Here is a 25,364-nt window from a genome sequence, read left to right as displayed (position 1 = left end):
AAGGTCCCTTCTTTATTTCTTTTCTTTCTTTTTTTTTTTAAATGTCTATTTACTTTGAGAGAGGGAGAGCACAAGCAGGTGAGGGGCAGAGAGAAAGGGAGAGAGAGAATCCCAAGTAGGCTCTGACCATCAGCGCGGAGCCCGACGCAGGGCTCGAACCCATGAACCGTGACATCATGACCCGAGCCGAAATCAAGAGCCGGATGCCTAACCAACTGAGCCCCTCCGGGTGCCCCTGTTTCTTTTCTGTTTAGAGAACTTCCTTTCTTTACACACTTGTGTAAAGTCGACTTTACACAAGTCGACTGGCAACACACTCTTTTAGTCTAGGAGTGCTTTGACTCCCACTTAATTCCCGCAGGGTTACTTTTGCTGGGTGTGGCATCTGGGCAGACGGGTCTCTCTTTCAGCGCTTGCACTGTAGCGCCACCTGCACGGATTCGCACGAGCAACCACTGCCGTCCGAGCTGTCTCACCTCCGTAGGTCGGTGGGGACCCGTTTCTCTCTCGCGGATGTAAAGCTGCTCTGTGTTCAGTGAGTGGGCTGAAATGGGATGACCCTGTCTCAGCAGGGATCTCCCGAACGGCGTCCTGTTGGGTGTGACCCTCTTCCTCAACCAGTCGTTTTGTGTCTTCCGCCAAATCTGGGAAACCTTTAGCCACTGTTCATACAAGCGTTTTTTCTTCTCCGCCTGTCTTCTCTCCATCCAGCACACCGAGAATACCAATTTCGCTTTTGTCATGATCCCGTAGCCTCTGTGGCTTTTTTTTTTTTTTTTTTAGTGTCTACTTTCTCCTTTGTTCAGGTCAGACATCTTCCATTGCCTGGTCCACGATTCTTAGGTCTTCCTCACCTTGCTGCCGAGCACACCCCTGAGCTTTTGTTCCAGTTACTGCGTCTTTCAATTCTAAAATTCCTATTTGGTTTTTCTTTATGTCTTCGATTTCGTTGCTGAGGCTTCAACTTCTTTTCGTGTTTCAAGCATATTCATAATTGCTTGTTGAACTGTCTTTTTTTTTTTTTTTTTTTTAAATCTAACTGCTTTAAAATTTTTGTCAGGTAATTCTAACATATTGGTGTTGGCATATATTGACCGCCTTGAAAAAACTTTTTTGATGTTTATTTTCGAGACAGAGAGAGTGAGGGAGGAAGAAAGAGAGAGAGGGAGAGTGTGTGTGCGAGTGGGGGAGGGACAGAGAGAGGGAGACACAGAATCCAAAGCAGGCTCCAGGCTCGGAGCTGTCAGCACAGAGCTCAAGGTGGGGCTTGAACCCATGAGCTGTGATATCATGACCTGAGCCGAAGTCGGATGCTTAGCTGACTGAGCAACCCAGCTGCCCCTTGACTGTTTTTTAAAATTCAGTCAAAGGGGGTGGCTCAGTCAGTTAAGAGTCCAGCTGTTGATATCGGCTCAAGTAATGATCTCATGGTTTGTGAGACTGAGCCCTGTGTTGGGCTCTGTACTGGCAGCATGGAGCCTGCTTGGGATTCTCTCCCCCACCCCCCCCAACTTATTCTCTCTCAAAATAAATACATAAACATTCTAAAAAGTTAAAAAAAAATTTCAGTTTAACATCTCCCTGGTTCTCAGTATGACATATGATTTTTTCCCTCTTGGCTTATTTAAAAAATTTTTTTCTTTTTAAAGCTTATTTATTAAATCTCAGATAGAGAGAATTCCAAGCAGGTACTGTGCAGAGCCCTGATATGGGGCTCGATCCCACAACCATGAGATCACACCCTGAGCCTAAATCAAGAGTTGGACACTTAACCGAATGAGCCACCCAGGGGTCCCTGACATAGGAATTTCAGTTTAAACCTAGATATTTTCTGTATTAAGTTACCAGGTTCTGGATTTTACAAAAACCTTCTCTTTTGGCTGGCTTTTTCCACAACTGCTCCTGGAACCTGAGTGTTGCTCCTGGTCACTGCTAGGGGATGGTGGGAGTTCTAGCTTCCCACGCAGCATCCCCCAACACCATGGTGAGAGTGGCCATGTCACTACTAGTGATGGTAAAAGTCCTGACTCGTATTAGCCTTCCTCTGACATTGCACAGGTCACGGGCCAGGGAGGGATGCCTTCGTACTCCCAGATGGGCATGGAAGTTGAGGCTCCCCACTTGGCACCTGCTGGTGAGAGTGTGGGCAGCGGAACGGTTTTTTTTCTGTGCCATTTGACTAGAGTTTGGAGGACACTGCCTAAAAGTTTTCTGTCTTGCTAGGTTGCCCCTTTCCCTTTCTTTTGGCTACGGAAAGCAGGCGTCTTTTTGCTTGCTTTGTTTCTGCCCAATGGCGTTTCCAGGTCGCTAGCTTTCTCAGCTTCAAGTTTGGGATACAGGAGGTAGAAAGAAGACTCAGGGAACTCATCACCATGAACTTCCTCAGTCCTAAGGTCCCTAGTTGGTCTGCCTTCTTCTCTCCACCTCTTTCTGGAGGACATAAGCCAATTGTACTGTTCGTCATTACATTATACAAAAATCGAGGAGCAACAGAGTTTACAGAAAGAAAGAGATTAACAGTAAAAAAGAGGGCAATGCAACTACTTTGTATCTGCTTTATTTTCCACGGTGCTCAGATGAAAACCATCTCAAAGTGTGTGTGTGTCTGGTTTAAGAGTAGGCTTGTTCCCTGGCCAGAGGCTGCCATAAACTTGAGATGTTCAACATCTTGTCTTGTTTGCCCTACTGGCTCTTGACAAAACCTTTCAGATCTTTGAGGAAAGTAACGTATTCCTGGTGCTCGAGGGCTGTGCTCACCTGCAAAAGTGTTGTCCAACTGCCCTCCCCCCAAACCCTGGTTGGCCAGAAGATCCAGCTGGTGTCGTAACGGTCCAGGCCAGGGAGTCGGTGGTGAGCATGTAACTTGTGTCCTTTCACTCAGACTCGACAACGGACTGATGTTGTCCGCTCACCTCTCTGACGGCCAAATGTCACTGCCGTCCTCCTCTTCTTGCCCACCTCATCTTCTGGGTAGGGACAGTCCAGTACCAGGCCCTTCTTGCCACCATTCTTACCTTCCACTATAAAACTGGGAATGGACATCAGTTCAGGCTCCTGTTCTTCCACCTTCTGCCCTTGGGAGGGCTCTTCCCCCATCAAACGTTGCTGGGATGCTGTTGTTCATGTTGAAAGTCACAGTCATCTTTTCTCCGGAAACTTTCCACACTAATTTGGTTTCTATCCCATCCACTTCCAGCTCCCAGGCCCCAGACATCTTGGGGAGGGACCTATGCTTCTAGATCTTCTTTTCCTCCTTATTCACATCATTCAGGAACTCAAGCAAGCTTTGCGTCCGTGGGTGTTCAGTGGTGCCACAGCCGGAAGGCCCGCGGGGGAGCAGGAGGTCCACGTGCGCTCGGACCAGCGCCAAGGGCCCAGGTGCAGGAGTGGCAGGGCGGGTGCAGAGCCTGGCAACTGTGGAGCCCAGCGTGGGGCACGGGGCACAGCTGAGGCCCAGGGAGGCAGCACCCTGGCAGTGGACTTTCTCCCCCTTTTAGTTGCTGGCCAATAGTCCACCATATGAACACACAGTTTGTTAATCTGCCCTATTGCTGGGGTCCTGGGCTGTCTCCGGCTCACGGCACCATGGATGAAGCTACTACGCACACTCTTACACACGTATGTATTGCGTATGTATGTTTAAGTCTAGTTTTACAAAAGCTGCCATATTTTAAAAATAAGTTGTACCATTTTACTCTGCCACAGTTGTTTATAAACAACCTGGTTGTGCCAACACATTGTGGTTTTAATTTGCATTTCTTTGATGAGTTATGGTGCTGAGTATTTTTCACGTGTTTATTGGCTTGTGTATGTTTCCTCTGGTAAAGTTCAAATCCTCACTTTAAAATTGGGTTGTCTTCTTTTTTTTTTTTTTTTAAATAAATACATTTGTAGGAGTTACGTATTCAGGACACATACAATTTGTGAGTATGTTCTCCCAGTTTGTGCCGTGTCTGTTTCTTTGTGAGATGGTGTCTTGTGACGGATATGCTCCCATCTGGTCAGCATGTCAGCTACCGGCGCTTTGTTCAGTGCTTACTGCTTACTGGGCTCCATCCGAGCAACGTTTGGTTACCTGCAGGTCACGAAGGTATGTTCCTACACTTTCTTCTAGAAGTTTTACACCTCCTGTTATGGTTAAGCTTTTATGTTTAAGTCTGTGATGTGTGCCGAATCCAGTCCGTAGGAGCTGTGAGGTTGATGTCAAAGTTTAATTTTCTTCACGTGAACATTTCCCTGTTCCGGCACCATTCGTTGCAGGGCATTGTTGCCCACTGGATTGCTTTGATGCCTGTGTCCAAATTAAATGACCACAAAGGTGTGGGTCTATTTCTGGGCTATCTACTCTGTTCCAGAGATCTATTCTGATGTCAGTTTATTTTATATTTTATTTATTTTTTAAAAAGTTTACTAATACTTTTAAGTCGGCTCTACCCCCAACATAGGGCTCGAACTCACCACCTCAAGATCAAGAGTCGCATGCTCACCAACTGAGCCAGGCAGGTGTGCCTCTAATGCCAATTTTAAGTCTAAACTGTTTTATGGCAACTCATGCTTTTTAAAACTTTATTTATTTTGAGAGCAAGAGAGAACGAGAAAGAGAGGTCGGTCATGTACGCTTGCAAGCAGGGGAGGGGCAGAGACAAAGAGGGAGAGAGAATTTCAAGCAGGTTCTGTGTTGCAAAAGGGAGCCCCACTTGGGGCTCAATCTCACAAACCGTGAGATTGTTTACTGGAGGTGAAATCAAGAGATGACGCTTAACAGGGGTGCCTGGGTGGCTTCGTCGGTTGAGCGTCTGACTTCGGCTCAGCTCATGATCTCGCAGTTGATGAGTTTGAGCCCTGCATCAGACTTGCTGTGTTCAGTGCAGAGGCTGCTTCGGATCTTCTGTAACCACCCCCCCCTCCCCCCCCCCCCCCCCCCCTTGTTCTCTCTCTCTCTCTCTCTCTCACAAATATAAACAAATGTTAACAACAACAAAAAGATCACTTTGCAATCTCCACATAATGTTTAGACAATCAGCTGATCGGGGGGCCTGGGTGGTTCAGTTGGTTAAGCATGTTGACTCTTGATTTCAGATCTCCTGGTTTGTGAGTTCGGGCCCCACACTGGGCTCTGTGTTGATAGTGAGCACACTGCGTGGGATTCTCTCTCTCTCTGTCCCTGCCCTGCTTGCACACTCTCTCTAAATAAACACTGAAGAAAATCGGCTTACCAATTTTTACAGAAAAGCCTACTGATAGTATAATCTCCGGTGCACCGAAGTAATAACAATGGAGGCTCCCCATCTCTAATTGTGGCATTTTCTCCACTTACTCAGGCCTTCCTTAATTTCTCCAATAAATGTTTTAATTTTCAGTATAAAGTTCTTGCCTATTAGATAAATTTATTTCTAATTATTGTGTTAAATTTTTATTTAATTTTTTTTTAGCAATTCGTGCACCCAACATGGGGCTTGAACTCATGACCCAGAGGTCAAGAGTTGCAACTGAGCCAGCTGGGTGCCCCTCTGATTACTTTGGTTTCATTACACTACTACACATGGTTTAAAAAACATTTTTTTTTTTTAACGTGTATTTATTTTTTGAGAGACAGAGACAGAGCAGGGGGAAAGAACCGAGGAGGGATAGAGAGAGAGGGAGACACAGAATCTGAAATAGGCTCCAGGCTCTGAGCTGTCCGCACAGAGCCTGACATGGGGCTCGAACTCACGAACCGTGAGATCATGGCCGGTGCTGAAGTCGGACTCTTGGCCGACTGGCCCACCCAGGCGCCCCTACACATGCTTTTTAAAAAAAAAAAACTTTGTTTTTTAGAGTAGTTTTAGGTTCAAAGTAGTACTGAGCAGAAGGCACAGAGATGTCCAATGCACACACTGGCCCTAAGTGTCACCAACACTCTTCACTAGAACCGTGCACTGCTTAACAGCTGATGGGCCGGTACAGACACATCATCATCACTGTACCTTCTATGGCTTTAGAAAACTGTGTAATGACAGCTATCCACCATTACTGAATCATGCAGAATGGCTCCACTGACCCAAAAATCTCTGTGCTCTGCTGATTCATCCCTCCTGCCCAACCCGATACCATTAATGCCTCCACAGTGTTGCCTTTTCCACAGTGTCATATACTTGGAATCCTACAGAATGTTAGCCTTTTCAGATTGGCTTGTTTCACTTGTCATAATGATTCTAAGGTTCCTCAAGGTCTTTTCAAGGCTTGATAGCTCATTTCCTTTCAGTGCTGATAACATTCTACTGTCTGGCTGTACCAGTTTATCCATTCACCTGCTGAAGGACATCTCAGTTGCTTCCAAGGTTGGGCAGTTATGAACAAGATGGTTATAAAACATCTGTGTGCAGGTTACCGTGTAGACATGAATGTTCAATTCCTTTGGGTAAATATAACAAAGTGGAAATGTCAGATGGTATGGTGAGAGCCTGTTTAGTTTACACTGATTTTTATATACAACTGATTTTTATATAACGACTTTGTTTTCAGTAACCTTGCTCAACAGTTGCAGTAGCTTTCTTGTGCATCTCTTTGGACTTTACGATTATGTGGTCTGTAAGCAGGAATAGTTTTACTTCTTCCTTCCCGGTCTTCATGACTTCTGTCACCTTCCCGCCTTACTGCACGGGGTAGAACATCCAGAAGAATGTGCAATAGTGTAGTGAGGGTGGACATTTTTACCTTCTTTCCAGTTTTAGGAGGAAACACTGAATATTTCACCATTAAGCGATGGGGTGGCTCAGTCAGTTAAGCATCTGACTTTGGCTCAGGTCATGATCTCATGGTTCATGGGTTTGAGCCCCACGTTGAGCTCTGTGCTGACAGCTCAGAGCCTAGAGCTTGCTTCGGATTCTGTGTCACCCTCTCTGTCTGTCCCTCCCCCTCTCATGCTTAATGTGTCAAAAATAAATAAACATGAAAATAAGTAAGTTTTTTTAAATGTTTAAGGAAATCAGGATTGTTTCTCTCATGACACAAGTACATTTCAAATAAAATTTTACTTTTCATGACAAATACTTATTTATCAAAATGTGTATTATACCCTTAAATTTATATTCACTGCGTTAAATACAAAGTAAGCATCACTCTGTCCTCACAACTCAGGTTGAAGGTAGTCGCTACATACATGAAGATGGTAAAATGAAGAGCACGTGACTTGTTCAAGATCATCTGGCCACGAGAGTGCTGGACTGTGAGGAGTGTCCAGGCCCCCGAGACCACCTTCAGGTCTGCTGACTCACAGGACCAGCGCGTGGTCACGTTCCTGCTATACTTCATTACAGCAAAGGATACAAAGCAAAATCAGTAAAGGGAGAAAATACACCGGCAAAACGGGGGAGAAACAAGGCCCAAGTTTACCCAAGTTCTCCCCGCAGTGGGGTCACACAGGACATAATCTTTGCCAATATATGGGAAGAACACAACGTGTGAAATGTTTATCAAGGATGCTCATTACAAACTCAGTGCTCAAGGTTTTGATTGGTGGCTGATCATACAGCTACTCTCTGTCTAGAATGTACCAGATTCCAGACTCTTCAAATGAAAGCAGGTGTTCAGCAGAAACCATACAGTGAATACACAGCAGGCACATGAAGACATTCGCATGCAGGAAAGTTTTGTACTGACAGGAAAATGTTAGATATTCAAGTTCCCAGATGCCAGCCAATGCCCAACCTTGCAAGCAGGCCTTTCTCAGAATACAAGTCTCAGGTCTGCTATTTTATTTTTTTTAATTAAAAAAAAATGTTTATGTATTTTTGAGAGAGAGAGAGAGCGAGCAAGTGTCGGGGAGGGTCAGTGAGAGGGACACACAGAATCCGAAGCAGGCTCCAGCTCTGAGCTGTCAGCACAGAACCCGATGCGGGGCTCGAACTCATCGAGTGTGAGATTGTGACCTGAGCTGAAGTCGGACGCTTAACTGACTGAGCCACCCAGGTGTCCCTTTTTTTTTTTTTTTAAAGTTTATACATTTTGAGAGAGAGCTTGTGTGCATAAGCAGCGGAGGGGCAGAGAGAGGGGGAAAAGAGAGAGGGGAAGAGCGTGGGAGGGAGAGGAGAGACAGAGGGGGACACAGAATCCGAAGCAGGCTCTGCACTGTCAGTGTAGAGCCCAACGTGGGCTTGAACCCATGAACTGTGAGATCATGACCCGAGCCAAAACAAAGAGTCGGACGTCTAACCGACTGAGCCACCTGGGTGCCCCAAGGTCTGCTATTTAAGTCCATTTTGCACAGAAGGCCTATATTCTCTCCACTATCCCAAGATCTGGCAGAAGTCTGAACGGCTGGCGGTGACAACCAACAGGAGCGCCAGGAGGAATTCTGAAGTGTTTTCTGAGCTCAGCAAGAAAAAGTGTGGTAATATACTGAACAAGGACCCAGAGGTAATAGCTGTGTAGTAAGCAGCAGATTCTTGTCGAGAGAATTTTACTGTAAAAAACAATGTCAATTCAGAAATTATCTCTTATTAAGTGATTACTATGTGTTAGGTACTCTCCTTAGTATTTTACATAATTTTATTTAATATTCATATTAACTTCTATTTTACAATACAGAATCTGAAGCCTTGGGATGTGTCAGCTTGCCCAAGGTCAGACAGACAGTAATTGGTGGAGGCAGACTCTGAATTGTGGCCTGATTCCAGAAGCCAAATGTGAAACACCACATGTCTTCACATTTTTTGCTCCCACACGCCCCAGAAAAATTTTGAAAAACTATGAATCCCAGATTTTTTTTTCAGATTTCATTTTTAAGTAATTGAGCCCTTGATATGGGGCTTGAACTCATGACCCCCTGAGATCAAGAGTCACAGCTCCACCGCCTGAGCCAGCTGGCACCCCTCCCCTAACACGTTAAAAAAAAGTTTTAGTTTTTATTTATTTATTTAAAGAGAGAGAGACAGAGAGTGCACGCACACACAAGCGGGGGAGGGGCAGAGGGAAGAGAAAGAGAGAGAATCCCAAGCAGGCTCCAAACTGTCAGCACAGAGCCCCATGTGGGGCTCGAACTCATGAACCATGAGATCACAACCTGAGCTGAAATCAAGAGTCAGACGCTTAACCAACTGAACCACCCAGGTGCCCCTATAGCATGTAACTCTTGATCTCAGGGTGTTAAGTTCAAGCTCCACATTGGACACAGAGCTTACTTAAAAAATTATAAACAATGGGGCGCCTGGATGGCTCAGTCGATTAAGCATCCGACTTCGGCTCAGGTCATGATCTCATGGTCTGTGGGTTAGAGTCCCGAGTCAGGCTCTGCACTGACAGCTCCCTCTCTCTCTCTGCCCCTTCTCTGCTTGTGCTCTGTCCAACCCCCCCTCAAAAAAAAAAAAAAAAAAAAAAGAAAAAAAAATATATATAAATTTTTTTTAATATATATATATCATATATATATATGATAAGATTAAAAAACCTATTAAAATGAGAATGATGGGGACTGAATTTAAAAAATCAAGATTTTGGGACAACAGGCTGGGTCAGTGGAGCATGCAACGCCTGATCTCGGGGGTTGTGAGTTTGAGCCCCACGTTGGCATGTGGAGATCAATTAAAAAAATAAAAATAAAAAAAACGTCTTATTGGTCGTTTCCTTGGAGAACTCTGATGCAACCAACACCATTTCAGAACCCTTCAGTCATCTCAAAACGATACTCTGTACCCATGAGCAGTCCCTCCCCACGCCTCCACCCTGGACCCTACGGAACAGTCATCTACCCCGTGTTTCTAGGTGTCTGCCTATTCCGGGCATTTCCTATAAACGGTCATAAAGCACACGACCCTCGCGACTGCCTTCTTTCCTACAGCAAGGCGTTTGCGCGGCTCCCCGGTCTCGTCACCGCCAAGTAACCCCCGCGGGATGGGCAGGCCACGTCTTGTGAATCCACTTACCCACTGACGGGAAACGTGGGTTGCGGCTGCCTTTCGGCTGTCAGGAATACTGCCGCCGGGCACGCTCGTGTCTTCGTCTTGCGGGGACGTTTCTTCCCTTTCTCTTGCGTCTATACGTAGCTGCAGAATTGCTGGTCACGTGGTGACTCCACGGTTAACTTTTTGAGGAGCTGCCAAAATGTCTTCCCAAGAGGGCGGTACCAACAATTCCGAGCAACACTGCGTGAGGGTTCCAGTTTCTTTGCAAACACTCCAATCCTTTAATTAAAGCCCTCCTACTGGTGAGAGGTGCTTTCTTCTTACGGTTTTCATTTCCGTTTCCCTAATGACTAATGATATTGGGAGCATCTTTTCATGTGCTTATTGGCCATGAGCACATCCCTTCTGGAGAAGTATCTACTCAAATAATTTACGCATTTAAAAAGCTGTGTTGTTTGTTTCTTTAGTATTGAGTCGCAACAGTTCCCTGTACTTATGGGTTTTTGGATACAAGTCTCTTAATTGATAAGATTTCCAAAGATTTCTTCTGTGCATTGTTTTTTCAGTTTCTTGATCGTGGTTTTCAAAGTTTTAAATATTGACTAAGTTCAATTTGTCTGTTTGTTGTCATCGCCTAGGATTTTGGTGTTATAGCAAAGCAATTGTTGCCTAATCCAAGGTCATGAAGATTTAAGGCCTATGTTTTCTTCAAGAGTTTTATGGTTTTAGCAGTTATATTGTAGTTGATGATCCATTTTGGATTAACTTTTTAAATGGTATGAGGCGAGCATCCAACTATCCAGTTACCATAGAACCATCTATTGAAAACATCATGCCTGGGGTGCCCGGGTGTCTTAGTTAAGTGTCTAACTCTTGACTTCAGCTCAGGTCCAGATGTCATGGTTGTGAGATTGAGGCCTGTATGCTCTGTGCTGGGCGTGGAGCCTGCTTGGGATTCTCTTTCTCCCTCTGTCCCTCCTTGGCTTGTGTGCATGTGCTCTTTATCAAAGGAAGGAAGGAAGTAAAAAGGGGAAAAGAGAAAGAAGGAAGGAAGGAAGGAAGGAAGGAAGGAAGGAAGGAAGGAAGGAAAGAAAGAGAGAGAGAGAGAGAGAGAAAGAAAGAAAGAAAGAAAGAAAGAAAGAAAGAAAGAAAGATCGTGCTTTCCCCATTGAACTGTCATGGCATTCTTGTAAGAAATCAATCAACTACAGGGGCGCCTGGGTGGTCAGTTGGTTAAGCGTCTGACTTCAGCTCAGGTCATGATCTCAAGGTTCGTGAGTTCGAGCCCCTTGTTGAGCTCTGTGCTGACAGCTCAGAGCCTGGAGCCTGCTTTGGATTCTGGGTCTCCCTCTCTCTCTGCCCCTCCGCCACTTGTGCTCTGTCTCTTTCTCAAAAATAAATAAATGTTAAAAAAAAATAGAAAAAAAAACCCCAACTGAATATAAATTTAAGGGTATAATATACATTTTGGTAAATATTTATCATGAAAAGTAAAATTTTATTTGAAATGTACTTCTGTAATGAGATAAACAATCCTGATTTCCTTAAACATTTAAAAAATGTATTTATTTATTTTAATGTTTATTTATTTTTGAGACAGAGAGTGTGAGCAGGGGAGGGACAGATACAGAGGGCGACACAGAATCCGAAGCAAGCTCCAGGCTCCGAGCTGTCAGCACAGAGCTCAACGCAGGGCTCGAACCCACAAACCGTGAGATCATGACCTGAGCCACAGTCAGATGCTTACTCGACTGAGCCACCCAGGCACCCCATCCTTAAACATTTGAAAATGAACATTATTTTCCATTTATTCATTCTGACTCTATCAGTGGTAAGATGCACTATTATTTTATCATATAACTACTTTATTCATATAATACAGCAAAGGCAGAGATGAACCCAGGTGTGGCGAACTCAAAGTCCTGCTCTTTGTTTACATGACACTGGAAATGACCCGTTCAGAACAAGTGACTGACCCACCACCCTATCCTAACCATACAAATACTATATGAATGACAAAATGGCAGTGTCGGGGAAAAAAAATCTGTCATCCAACAGCCTGATTTCAAACTCTGTTTCACAGGAAAAAAGACCTACTCCACTTGGGAAGGTTCCTCCATTATTTACTCACTTTGCAGACCACTGGGTACAAATTAGTCTCAGACACTGAAGTAGGGACGCGGAGACAAAACCTTTATTTCAAGAAAAGGACTTCCATTCTGGATCTCTTAACCACGCTATGTGCCAGAAATGTGAGAGAAATATTGGCCTATTATTCTTCCCATTTTCCTTGGAGTGGACCAACATACCTTCATCCCCTTGAATCGTTAGAGCTTCATTCTAAGATTTAAGCTAGATCCCAGCCAGGACAAAACCAGGAAGACTAAAATGGTCATGTTTTCCTTCATTTATTTTTTTTAGGGGAGTTGGGGGACAGAGAGAATTCCAAGCAGGTTCCACACTCTGTGCAGAGCTCGATGCTGGTCTCGATCCCACGACCCTGGGATCATGACCCGAGCCAAAGGGTCAGATGCTCAATGGTCTGACCCACCCAGGTGCCCAGAGTCATGTTTTCCTTTAATGGGACTTTTAAATTACTTCTTCCTTTCTAAGCCTATTGATCATTACCAGATTCTAGGAAACAGCTAAATCTGCTGAGAATCTGTTCCCACTGCGATGCCATAAGTAGTAAAAACAAAATGCTCTTTCAGAAGGACTTTGGCATGAATCCCAGAGAATGTGGAACTTCTCACCGTCATTAAGGTAACAGAATCAAACCTTGGAACTTTATGTTGCAGTTAAACCATTCTCCAGCCACCCAGCACGGAATAATTACAGCACACTAATCTTCATCGCACAATTTGTCTATGCTTGCTGCTTTAAATACACTGCTAGTGCTGAGCCCTTGGAGGAGAAACAGGGGATTCGGTCATCACAGCACAGAGAAGAGCCCCACAGTCATGAGGAGCAAGAGTCTCAGTTGAAAGAGAAGGCTGTAACACACAGGGCCAACACGCACTACGTGAGTAAACTGCTCCTGTCACCTACATTCAAGAAGTTGTCCTTGGGAATGCAAGTTGGTGCAGCCACTACCCTACGACCCAGCAATTGCACTACTAGGCATTTCTCCACGGAATACAGGTGGGTTGTTTCGAAGGGACACACGCACCCCCATGTTTACAGCAGCACTATCGACAGCAGCCAAAGGATGGAAAGAGCCCAAATGTCCATCGATGGATGAATGGATAAAGAAGATGTGATACACACACACACACACACACACACACACACACACACACACACACACTGGAGTATTACTCGGCAATCAAAAAGAATGAAATCTTGCCATTTGCAACTACGTGGATGGAACTGGAGGGTATTATGCTAAGTGAAATTAGTCAGAGAAAGACAAAAATCATAGGACTTCACTCATATGAGGACTTTAAGAGGCAAAACAGAATAACATAAGGGAAGGGAAACAAAAATAATATAAAAACAGGGAGGGGGACAAAACAGAAGAGACTCATAAATATGGAGAACTGAGGGTTATGGGAGGGGTGGTGGGAGGGGGGATGGGCTAAATGGGGGAGGGGCACTAAGGAATCTACTCCTGAAATCACTGTTGCACTATATGCTAACTAATTTGGATGTAAATTTTAAAAAATAAAAAATAAAATTAAAAAAAAAAAAAGAAGTTGTCCTCATTTCTCCTCCTTTTCTTTCATTTGTACAAGTATTTGCTGAACTTCTGTTATGTACCAGGCACTAGGAAATCAAAGGAGAAGAAGAGACACAAACGATCCGTACCTGGAGCTTATAACCTAATGAGGGAGATGTAACAAATGAGTAAACAACTAGGGTAATCATGGGTTACAGAAAGAAATGCTGTGATACAAGATAAAGGAAGGGACCATTTTTGGTGGGACAATCAGGAAAACAATTCTAAAGAAAATGACATTTAAGCAGACTTTGACATTAGGCTCATCCTCAAGGGACACGAAGAAACCAGCCACAGGAAGAGTCCAGGGAAGAGCTGTTCGGGCAGTGGGAACAAGAAGCAAAACGAGGCTCTGTTCCAGGAGCTGAGAGAAGACAGCGGGGAAGGGACAGAAGGGAAAGGCAGAGACTGGGAGGGTAGTCAGGGACCAGGTCATCCTTAACAGTTATAAAATCTTGTCTTTCCTTACTATGCAGACAGTGAACTGGAGGCAACATGAATGGAAACAGACACACGTGTCAGGCGGCTGCCGCACAAGCACGAGCCTGAGACCGGCGTGGGACACACCTGGGGGTGGTGCGGGGTACTGCAAGGGCGGCGGTCACGGGACGCGGGGGGACGGACGGGATGCGGCAGAGACAGAATGGGAGGAATCCAGGAGGACAGCTAGGTAAATGCTGCTCAACAGTAGGAGCCTAGCAGGCATGCTTGCCCCAATGCTGAACAAAACCTTGACATTGCCCCCTGCCCCCAAAAGGAATGGAAAGATAAATCTTGCTCAATTTTCAAGCAGATAAATGATCAGGAAAAGTAGTGGGCTCTCTTCCTTTGGTGACTACATACCATAAATCATGTCTTTCTGAACACGGAAAACACATGACAGTGAAGTGATGAATAGCTGATTTTTCCTAGGTGACACGCTCAGGGAATCCAAAGCTACGGACATAGTGTTTTTTTGTTACTGAAACCTGAGTGAGAAATATTTAGGTCATTGTGACTCCTAGACAGCAAGGAATTTGCAGAATCCTTCAGACTGAGTATAAACTAAATGGTAAAGAAAGAGCTTGACATCATGGAAGACGCAGAAATGGCAGTAACACCAACATCTCATCCAAACTCTAGAAACACCCTCTCCTTTGTTTCCGGCCATGTGTCGTGCACACCGCATACTCACCGACATGAATGGGGGCTGGGAATAACCCGTACTCGTGCTCTCCAGGGCTGTATTCCAGCTTCTCCTTCTTTAATTGGATCAGCCGGCTCTTTGGGCTGTGATTAGAAAAGAACAAAAAATAATCAGAGGCAACGAAATCTCCTGTGGTCAAACACAGAAAACAAATCACTCTATCAAGAGTATTTGTTTTAACAGTGGCTTAAATTTCAAAGGCATATTTTTGGGGGGAGGGATACCAAGTACTTTCGTGTACTTTTAGAATCTATGCTTTTGGGGCACCCGGGTGGCTCAGTTGGTTGAAGCTTCTGACTCATGAGTTTGAGCCCTGCATCGGGCTCTGTGCTGACAGCTCAGAGCCTGCTTTGGATCCTCTCTCTGCCTCTTTCTCTGCCTCTCCCCCTGCTCGTGCTCTCTCTTGCTCTCAAAAATAAACATAAAGGGAAAAAAAAGTATCTACATGTTTGGAATTGTCTTTTAGGAATTATACATAAAAAAACAGCTATGTTAGCATCTTCCAGCAGTTTTGCAGAAAGAACCTAAATTTTAGACCCGATCATAATAATTACCTTATATGTAGTCAGTGATTTATCATATGCATGTATGTATACATGCATTATTATTTTTATTTATTTATTTATTTAAAAAAAAAATTTTTTTTTCAACGTTTATTTATTTTTGGGACAGAGAGAGACAGAGCATGAACGGGGGAGGGTCAGAGAGAGAGGGAGACACAGAATCGGAAACAGGCTCCAGGCTCCGAGCCATCAGCCCAGAGCCCGACGCGGGGCTCGAACTCACGGACCGCGAGATCGTGACCTGGCTGAAGTCGGACGCTTAACCGACTGCGCCACCCAGGCGCCCCTATTTTTATTTTTTTAAGTAAGCTCTATGTTCAACGGGGGGCTTGAACGCATAACCCCGAGATCAAGAGTTGCATGCTCCCCCAACTGAGCTGCCAGCCACGCGCCCCTCATGATTTACAGTTTAAAAAGTAACTTTCACGTGTTGTCATTTATGTCAATCCCATGAAGCAGGTAAGAAGAAATATTAGTTCTAGTTTACAGATTCGAAAACAGATGCTCTATGAGGTCAAGTGACTTGCCTTAATTTTAGTAGCTGCTAGGGAGATGTCAGATAAAAACCTCAGTTTCTTGTCCGACTCCTACTGAGTGACTATTCTTTTTATTTTATTCTGCAATGTCTCCATAGACTTACCTCTCCCACTCATCTTACTGGTCTACGTTTCTTTCTGATGTTTGGTATGAAATCAGTCTTAAGAGATTTCACAAATACATAAAAGGAAGGGGGAAAAAAAGAAAGAAAAAAGAAATGAAGAAAAAGGGAGAAAAAAAGTTTCAGGAGAACCTCATTTAGTCTACTCTGATTTTATTTTGCCTTTAAGTTCCAGCAAATAAGGCAAGGCTGATGTATTTCTTTTCTCTATGAATTATACTGCTTTTTTTAAAAAATTTTTTTAAATGTTTATTTATTTTTGAGACAGAGAGAGACAGAGCATGAGCAGGGAAGGGGCAGAGAGAGAGGGAGACACAGAATGTGAAGCAGGCTCCAGGCTCTGAGCTGTCAGCACAGAGCCCGACGCATGTGGGGCTCGAACTCACGAACTGTGAGATCGTGACCTGAGCCGAAGTCCGACGCTTAACCGACTGAGCCACCCAGGCGCCCCTGAATTATACCGCTTTTTAAAAAACAAGTCTATACTGTGTAACAAATAGGTATACTAACACACATTCTGCAGATGGGAAAATTGAGGCCCCCAAAGGCAAGTTACTTGTAGAATCTGAACACTGGTTCTTTCAACTGGACCATTCATTTATTTGTTCAACAACGACTGAGCACTCATTAAGTCCAAGTCCTATTCTAAGTGCTAAAAGACACTGGTGAATAAGACGGTTTACACTGTTCTCAGGTAGACAGACAATAGGAAGTAAGAAAAACTAAGAAAACAGGAAAAACTCAGAAAATAAGGAATGCTAGGCCACTAATGAAAATATGAAGAACGGAGAGCAACCGAGAAGCGTCGTTAAGTTCAGACGTGACCCTCATTAGGTCTCGGCCATGAGGGGACTGGGAGGCAGAGGAAATAGCCAGCAGAAGGTCAAAGCGGGAACGAGATGGGAGAGTGAGAGCAAACACGAGGAGGCTAAGGGCCCAGTGAGGCCAGAAACGGCACGAGGCCGTGCCATGTGTTTAAAGCAGTGGTGAGGGGTCTGGGAAGCAGCTTCAAGGAAGAAAAGGCATGAATCGAGGTTGTTCTGCTTAGATCTAAAAACCACTTTTTTCATTTCAAAAACTTACCCAAAACAGTAACTGCGAACAGAGATATGAATTTTTTATTACAACTAAAGACCGGATGTCTCCACCGTGCACCAAAGTCCAACAGGTTGAGAAAAGACCCGTGTCCAGAACCAGGTACTTGTGTGTGAGAGAAAACCTCATCTATGCTTTATTCGATTCAGGGTTTACGCAAGCAAACGAAAGAGAGAGCGGTAAAGACCCCACCTAATCACAATACGAATGGAAGCCAGACCACCACCCTGCTTCCCCGAGGGTCAGCAAGAAGGTGGCAGTCGGTGGGCGGGAAGAAACTGCTGGGCACCCGAGGAGAGCGAGCACACGAAACCTCAGAACAATCCAGGTTCCAGTCCTCGGTAGGCCAAACAACACACATGCCCCCTTGAATGCACCCCACTTCAACTATGGACCGTTTTTCTAACAAGAAAAATCCCATCCTTGATTCTGTGATGTGGACACCTAGGATCTGGGGCACCGTTATGAACATGACAATCATGCGAGAACTCGTCTTCCTAGATCCTGGCCGAGTCTGATTTTGTTCCTCATTTTAGGCATGACCACTATTTCCCTGTTGGTGACTACAACACGGGGCTCTTTCATTTTCCAACACTCTGTTCCACGTGAGCTGTGCGGAGTGGTCGACTGAGAAAGAATCTGGCTGTCTTTGTCAGTTTGTCTTGGAGAGTCTGAACACTCCTAGCATTTTCCATGGTATTCGTTTGTGTGACACTATTATAGTTCAAATCACTCAGGAGAAAAACATGTAGGAATCAAAGTAGCCACTTCAGATACACAACTGCTAAACACGAAGTTTATGTGACAGGTGTTTACTTTTGACCCCTGGCTGAAGCTGTAAAACGAGACAACTATTTCTATGTGTATGGGTGTAGATGAAAAAAACCCTTTTGCTTTTCTTATCAAAAGAAAGTGATTTGCCTTTCACAATGCTCTCTTTACAAATGCAACTCATTCAGTGTTTGAGGCCAGCTTTCTCTCTCTTCGGTAGTTTATTAGTTTTAATAATTGATCATTAGAATCCACCAGACATATCAAATTCAAACAGGCAAATCCACCATCAAATGGGAGAAAAAGTATACAAATATTTAAGAAAAAGTAGAAAAAGTGAGGGTTCCTAATAATGATTGTTAATGGATACTATGTTTCTCTTAAATGCTGTCTACAACCATTTCTTGACTTCAGGCATTTATTACCTTATTTTCAAATCTTATCACCTCTTATCTTGGCCCCAAACCCAAAATAATAAAACTACTAAGATGCCTTCTTCTTTAACGTTTCCCGGACAGCTGCTGAGTCACCCCAAGGGCTTGCTTGCTCCAGCACCTTAGGAAAGAGAGGATATGGGGATTTCTGGCAGACTCCAGATTTTAATGAACACATCAGTATTCTAAAATCTGTCCTGTTCGGCAAACAAATAACGTGAAGAGAACCTGAAAGCCAAAAAGAAGTTCAAGTTCCCTAGGTTAACTAAAGGGAAGTCGTATTTTATCAATGTGAATTATGTTTTAGCTCTTACGAATTTTTACTTTGGGAGAAAAGCCTATTACTAATGTTCTTATATGGGGCTGAAGTAACTGTCAAAATTTTATCCTTTTATCGAGCTTTTTTCCCCCCTTTTTCTTCTAGATTTGAAGACCTTTGTCATTTGGTGACAATCATGACAGGTTTTGTTGGCTATGTTAGAAGAGTCTAGAGAATTGTCCGTGATATGTTTTCATCCTCTGAGTAACTTCTGATTAAATCTGTATGAGTGATTATTCTGAGGACTTTGCTTCCATTCTTTATAAGACTGCTGGTACATTTAATAGGTTAACTAAAACCTTATCATCTAAAGGGGGTTCCTGATTTTTCCATAAAATTGGCTACAAGCCACATCTACAAGCATACACGGAAACAGCTAAAAGAAGCATCAAAAAGACCTCAGCAAACAATGCATCAGTCATTTCTGACTAATGATACTACTGGGAACAGACTTACGACTACAGAGTCCCCTGTACAGCTGAATGCGTCGCCTCCAACACATAACCTGGTAGGACTGTAAAAAGGGGCAGAATTTGAGTTTCCAGCACATTTTTACCTGGGAAACAAATCAGTCTATGAAAGTAGACTACCTACCTCAAGACCCACTTTGAATACGAATTAGTCAGCTAGGGCTGAAGACACTGGTGTAAGTGTAGAAGACGCTTGTCTGTAATGAGCGACCAATGAAGACCTGGTCTCTCTACGGCCCTCACGTTAGTTAACAGACTACACTGGTGCAAACTGGAAGGAAATACTCCTTAACTGGTGTACTGTCCCAAATGCCTTAAGTGTATAAGTACCGAGCGCTAACAGCCTTAAGTTTAGAAAAAAATATCCTCTGAAGGTTAATATAGATTATAAGCATACAGAAAAACTATTAAAGTCTTTGTAAATACATAAACTGGCCTACCTAGAAAATTACTCAGAATATTATTATTTATTATTATTATTTATTTTTACATAGAACGCTACTTCTGACACTTCTGGTCACCAAGTATGTGGTTTAACCCCACACCAAGCAACTCTCTGTGACACCAACTGGCGTGTCTTATAATTTAACTCAATTCTGACCCTACCAACCTGGAGACGGTGTCAGATCCCACAGGTGAAGGGCTCGGTCCCGCCAGACTGCCCCCACCTCCACTTCAGATGCCAATCACAAGAAGGAGGCACCCAGGTTACTCACAACTTCTATCCAATTTGGCTACAAACCAAGGGTTCCCACGATACTCTCCTTAGGTTTGATACATTTTCTACAGCGGCCAGCAGAACCCAGGCAAACACATTGACCAGTTTATTAAGGGACTGTAACAAACAGAGAAACAATTCTTAACCAGCTTTCTGTGCACCCGCCCTCCCAGGCAGCAGACAGAAATGCCCTGTCTCTCCCTGAAATGGGACGATTAGCTTATCTTCACAGGTGTGGCCTCAAGGGGTAGGCTCTAATTAAACGTACTTAGGCGGATTTAACAGACACATACAGAACATTCAATCCAAAAGCCACAGAATACACATTCTTCTCAAGCACTCTTGGAACATTCTCCAAGACAGATCAAATGTTAGGCACAAAACAAATCTTAATAAATTTAAGAAGACTGGGGCACTTGGGTGGCTCAGTCGGTTAAGCAGGCGATTTCAGCTCAGGTCATGATCTTGCAGTTCACGAGTTCCAGCCCTGTGTCGGGCTCCATGCTGACAGCTCAGAGCCTGGAGTCTGCTTCAGATCTCTCTCAGCCCATTCCCTGCTAACGCTCTGTCTCTGTCTCTCTCTCAAAAATAAATTAAAAAAAAAACAGTAAAAAAAATTTTTTTTTTAATAAAATAAAGAAGACTGAAATTATATCAAGCATATTTTGTAACAATGGTATTAAAACAGAAATCAACTACAAGATAAAAACTGGAAAACTCGCAAAGATGTGGAGATTAGAAAACATGCTACTGAACAGCCAATGAACCAGTGAAGAAGTCAAAAGAAAAATAAACAAAACTGTCTTGAGCCAAATGAAAATGGAAACACAACACACCAAAACTTATGGAATGCAGCAAAAGCAGCTCTACGAGGCAAGTTCATAGTGATAACTGCCTACATCAAGAAATAAGAGAGATCTTTGGGGAGCATGGATGGCAGAGTCAGTTAAGTGACCGACTCTTGATTTTGGCTCAGGTCATGATCTCATCATTCAGGGGTTCAAGCCCCATGCTGGGCTCTGTGCAGACAGTGTAGAGCCTGCTTGGGATTTTCTCTCTCTCTCTCTCTATCAAAATAAATAAATAAACTTAAAAAAAAAAAGAAGTAAGAAAGATCTCAAACAGACAACAAAACTTTACACCTCAAGGAACGAGAAAAAGAATAAGGCTTCCAAGATCAGGAACGAGACAAAAAAGCTCACACTCTTCTGTTTTATTCAACATGCTAATGGAAGTCCTAACCAAAACAACCAGGTAAGAAAAAAAAGTAGAAGGCATTCAAATTGGTAAGGAAGAAGTTAAACTCTCAATATTGGCAGATGAAATAATACTATACATAGAAAATTGTAAAGATTCCACCAACAAGTCTGTGTGACTCAGTTGGTTAAATATCTAACTCTTGATCTCAGCTCAGGTCTTCATTTTAGGGTCGTGAGTTCAAGCCCCACGTTGGAGTCTGTGCTGGGCATGAAGCCAACTAAAAAAACAAACAAACAAACAAAAAAAAAGAACAAAGCTGGAAGTATCACAGTACTAGATTTCAAGACATATTACAAAGCTGCAGAAAACAAAACAGTATGGTACCAGCACACAGACACATAGCTCAACAGAACAGAATAGAGAACCACACCAGGACACTCCAAGAAAAGAAAACTGCAGGCCAATATTCCTGTTGAACGTAGATGCAAATATCCTCAACAAAACATTAGCAAAACAAATATAAACGTATATTAAAAGGAACATACACCCTGATCAAGTGGGATTTATTCCAGGGATAAATATGGTCCAACTTCTGCAAAACCAATCAATGTGATATTCCACGAAAACTAAAATAAAGGACACAAATCATATGATCATCTCAACAAGATGCAGAAAAAGCATTTAGCAAAACCCAACATCCACTCATGATAGACACTTTCAACAAGGTGGGCATCAAGGAACGTACCTCAACATAATAAAGGCCATCATCGTACTTAATGGTGAAAGACGGAAAGCTTTTCCCTGAGATCAGGAAAAAGACAAGGATGGCCACTCTCAGCACTTTAATTCAACATGGTACTCAGAGTTCTAGCCAGAGCAATTGGGCAAGAAATAAAAGGTGTCTAAATTAGAAAGGAGGAAGTAAAACTGTCTCTATTTCCAAATGACATAATCTTCTATACAGAAAACCCTAAATACTCCATAAAAAAATCATTAGACCTGATAAACAAATTTAGGAGAGTTGTAGGATACAAAATAAAAATATAACAATTAGTTGCAATTCTATACAGTTAACAATGAACTATCAAAATGAGAAATGAAGAAAACAATCCCATTTGCAATAGCAGCAGAAAGAATATGTAGGTATAAATTTAACCAAAATGGTGAAAGACCTGTACATTAAAAAATAGAATTCATTAAAAAAAAAAAAAAAAAATTTTTTAACGTTTATTTATTTTTGGGACAGAGAGAGACAGAGCATGAACGGGGGAGGGGCAGAGAGAGAGAGGGAGACACAGAATCGGAAGCAGCCTCCAGGCTCTGAGCCATCAGCCAGAGCCCGACGCAGGGCTCGAACCCACGGACTGCGAGATTGTGACCTGAGCTGAAATCGGACGCTTAACCAACTGAGCCACCCAGGCGCCCCTAGAATTCATTTTTAAATTTTTTTTTTCAACGTTTATTTATTTTTGTGACAGAGAGAGACAGAGCATGAACGGGGGAGGGGCAGAGAGAGAGGGAGACACAGAATCGGAAACAGGCTCCAGGCTCTGAGCCATCAGCCCAGAGCCTGACGCGGGGCTCGAACTCACAGACCGCGAGATCGTGACCTGGCTGAAGTCGGACCTGGCTGAAGTCGGACGCTTAACCGACTGAGCCACCCAGGCGCCCCACGATCTCAAAGGTTTTTAAGAGATAAGGAGTGAGATGCTCAACTGACTGAGCCACCCAGGTGCCCCATGATTTTATTTTCTTTAGGTAAATACCCAGAGGTGGAATATTCACTGGATCATACGTGGTTTACTGAGGAATCTCCATGAAGTTCGTCATAGTGGATGTACCAATTGATATTCCCATCAATAATGCACAAGGGTTCCCTTTCCCCCGCATCCTCCCCAGCACTTATTATCACATAGTGGATACTGAATCACTTGAACAAGTTGTTATAAAGGACGTTACTGACACAAGGAGTGATATCTACTATGAGCTGTATGTTAGGTAACAGTGTTGTAGTGATGTTAAAGATCCTGAATTTAGTATTTGTATCTCGTTCATATAAGAAAATGTCCTTTGGTCTGAGAAAATACACACTGAAGTATTTATGAGCAATGGGTCAGAGTGTCTATAACTTTTTATCATTAAATAACTGAGACAAAAAGTGTGTGTGTGTGTGTGTGTGTGTGTGTGTATGAGAGAGAGAGAGAGAGAGAGAGAGAGAGAGAGAGAGAGAGAGAAGAGAAGAGAAAAGAGAGAGGCGAGGAGGGAAATGAAGAAAAATGGCAGAACATCAATACTGAAAGAATCTGGGTAAAAGGTACACGGTGTTTCTGTAAAATCTTGCGATCTTCTTTTAAGCTATCGTAGACCATACAAAAATAGAGAAAAAGTGTATGATGTATGCTGGGAAAATATTAAACAAATTTTTTATAATAATCTAATTTGCTCTGATACATTTCTTTAACACCAAACAACTATAGGAAAAGACAGGACCAAAACCATAGTGAAAGAAAAACTGTCTTGGAGCTAAAATTAAAACACTGTTCTAGTGGAAAACATAATAGAACACATTTGAAAGACTGCTGTAACTTGAATCTGTGACACAGAAGCACATGAGTACGACTGACTTAAATGAGAACATATGTAAATGCTCTTTGTAAATGTCAAGGGAGCATACAAATTGTAATGTAGTAACAGTTGATCAGAGAAACTGGTTTTCTTGTACACACACCTACATATACAATGCAAACTTCCGGGACAACATTTGGCATTTACCACGCTTTGGAATGTTTCTCTTGGGAGCATAGGGTAAGGATAAACTGAAGTAAGTGAAATAATTTCCTTGCTTTGTTGCCAAGTAAGAGGGCAGATGCCGCTGTTAGAATTTGACACTTTTCCACGATTTTAAGTCGTATTTTAGGAATTCAGGCAGTTGGTGCTTTTTCTTTCACAACGTACCTTAAAAGGCACTGGGTCCTACACGCCTGGTGAGACAAACAAAATGGACTCACGGTCTAAAGAAGCTCATGGGATGATGGAGGCAAACATGTCTCAGAATGCAATGAAACTCATAACTCACAAGGTGCTACCAAACTTCACTAAAGGAAAAAGAAAAGTAAAATTAATTTCAGCTAGAGGAGAATGAAGGACACTTTTACTTAATGAGAAAGCATTTCAGATCTTGAATAAGGTTTGAAAGAACAGATGGGATTTGGCAAGTAAAAGGGAGGCGGAAGGCCCAGGACAAACCCCAGGACGGGCCCCGAGAGGAAAGGACGGGAACAATGATCACGTGTCCAGGTGAAGTGGGATGTGCACTTTAGGGAGTTTAACTGGAGATAAAACTAGAAACATACGTTACACTAGATCCTGGTGGGTCTTTTGGATGTTATTAAGTAGGAAATAATTGTATATTAAAAGAAATCTAAGTAGAGAAATAACAATCCCAATGAGGTCATATTAATGTATGCAAGAGGAATCAAGAGTCTTAGAGGAGTTAATTTCATCTGAGGTCACAATTAGTGACAATGGAGTAAGTAAGATATTAAAGAAATTTACTGAATACTTCACACAGGTCAAGTATTTAATCCTTAATAGGTCTGTGAAATAGGTAATTTTCATCAGTTTGTTTATTTTTGAGAGAGAGACAGACAGAGACTGTGCGGGGGAGGGGCAGAGAGAGGGGGAGACACAGAATCCGAAGCAGGATCCAGGCTCCGAGCTGTCGGCACAGAGCCCAACACCGAGCTCAAACTCACCAACTGGGAGATCGTGACCCGAGCCGAAGTCGGATGCTTAACTGACTGAGCCACCCAGGTGCCCCCATCAGTGCCATTTTCTAGATGAGGACACGGAGAACCTAGGTTCACAACCGCACCCAAATTCACGTTCCTAGCAAGTGGTGGAGTTGGGATTTGATACTAGTTCTATAATCACAACTTAATGTACTTCCCTTACTGGATGTAAGAGTCCTGTGACTCCAGCCTCTTTTTCCCTAGGCAATCTACTGTTTACTCCACATCCAGTCAAACTTTTGAAACTACTATTTTCAAAAACTACCTGACAATGTTAACATTTCTCTCAACACACTCTACCACCGAATTCTATTTTATATAACTGATTTATCTTACTAATTTTATTTTGTTCAGATTAACATAAATTTACATGACTTTAGCACAATTATTGGAAGGGAGACATTCCAGAATCCTATTAAAAGATAAATTATGGGGCTCCTGGGTGGCTCAGCTGGGTAAGCGTCCGGCTCTTTATTTAGACTCAGGTCATGATCTCAGGGTTCTTAAGACACAGCCCCTTGACAGACTCTGTGATGACCGTGCAGAGCCTGTTTGGGAAT

At 43.2% G+C, this 25,364-nt stretch overlaps 1 protein-coding gene and 1 pseudogene across 7 annotated transcripts in view; both read right to left on the bottom strand.

The window, feature by feature from the left end:
* The window catches only part of ASH1L (ASH1 like histone lysine methyltransferase), a 193,164-nt gene that overhangs the window by 43,861 nt on the left and 123,939 nt on the right, over positions 1–25,364 (bottom strand). For all 7 annotated transcript variants that reach the window (XM_040452711.1, XM_040452706.1, XM_040452707.1 and 4 more), the window contains one exon: positions 14,774–14,868. In XM_040452711.1, the coding sequence (XP_040308645.1) occupies positions 14,774–14,868 (95 nt within the window). The remainder of the gene's footprint in view (positions 1–14,773; positions 14,869–25,364) is intronic.
* LOC121015714 (complement component 1 Q subcomponent-binding protein, mitochondrial-like) lies at positions 1,517–3,493 on the bottom strand (annotated as a pseudogene).

This window comes from Herpailurus yagouaroundi, unplaced genomic scaffold (genome assembly GCF_014898765.1).
Source record: "Herpailurus yagouaroundi ecotype Mexico unplaced genomic scaffold, PumYag 207, whole genome shotgun sequence".
Classification (NCBI taxonomy): domain Eukaryota; kingdom Metazoa; phylum Chordata; class Mammalia; order Carnivora; family Felidae; genus Herpailurus; species Herpailurus yagouaroundi.
Note: the sequence above shows the minus strand (reverse complement) of the source record. Positions and strands in the feature narration are given on the sequence as shown.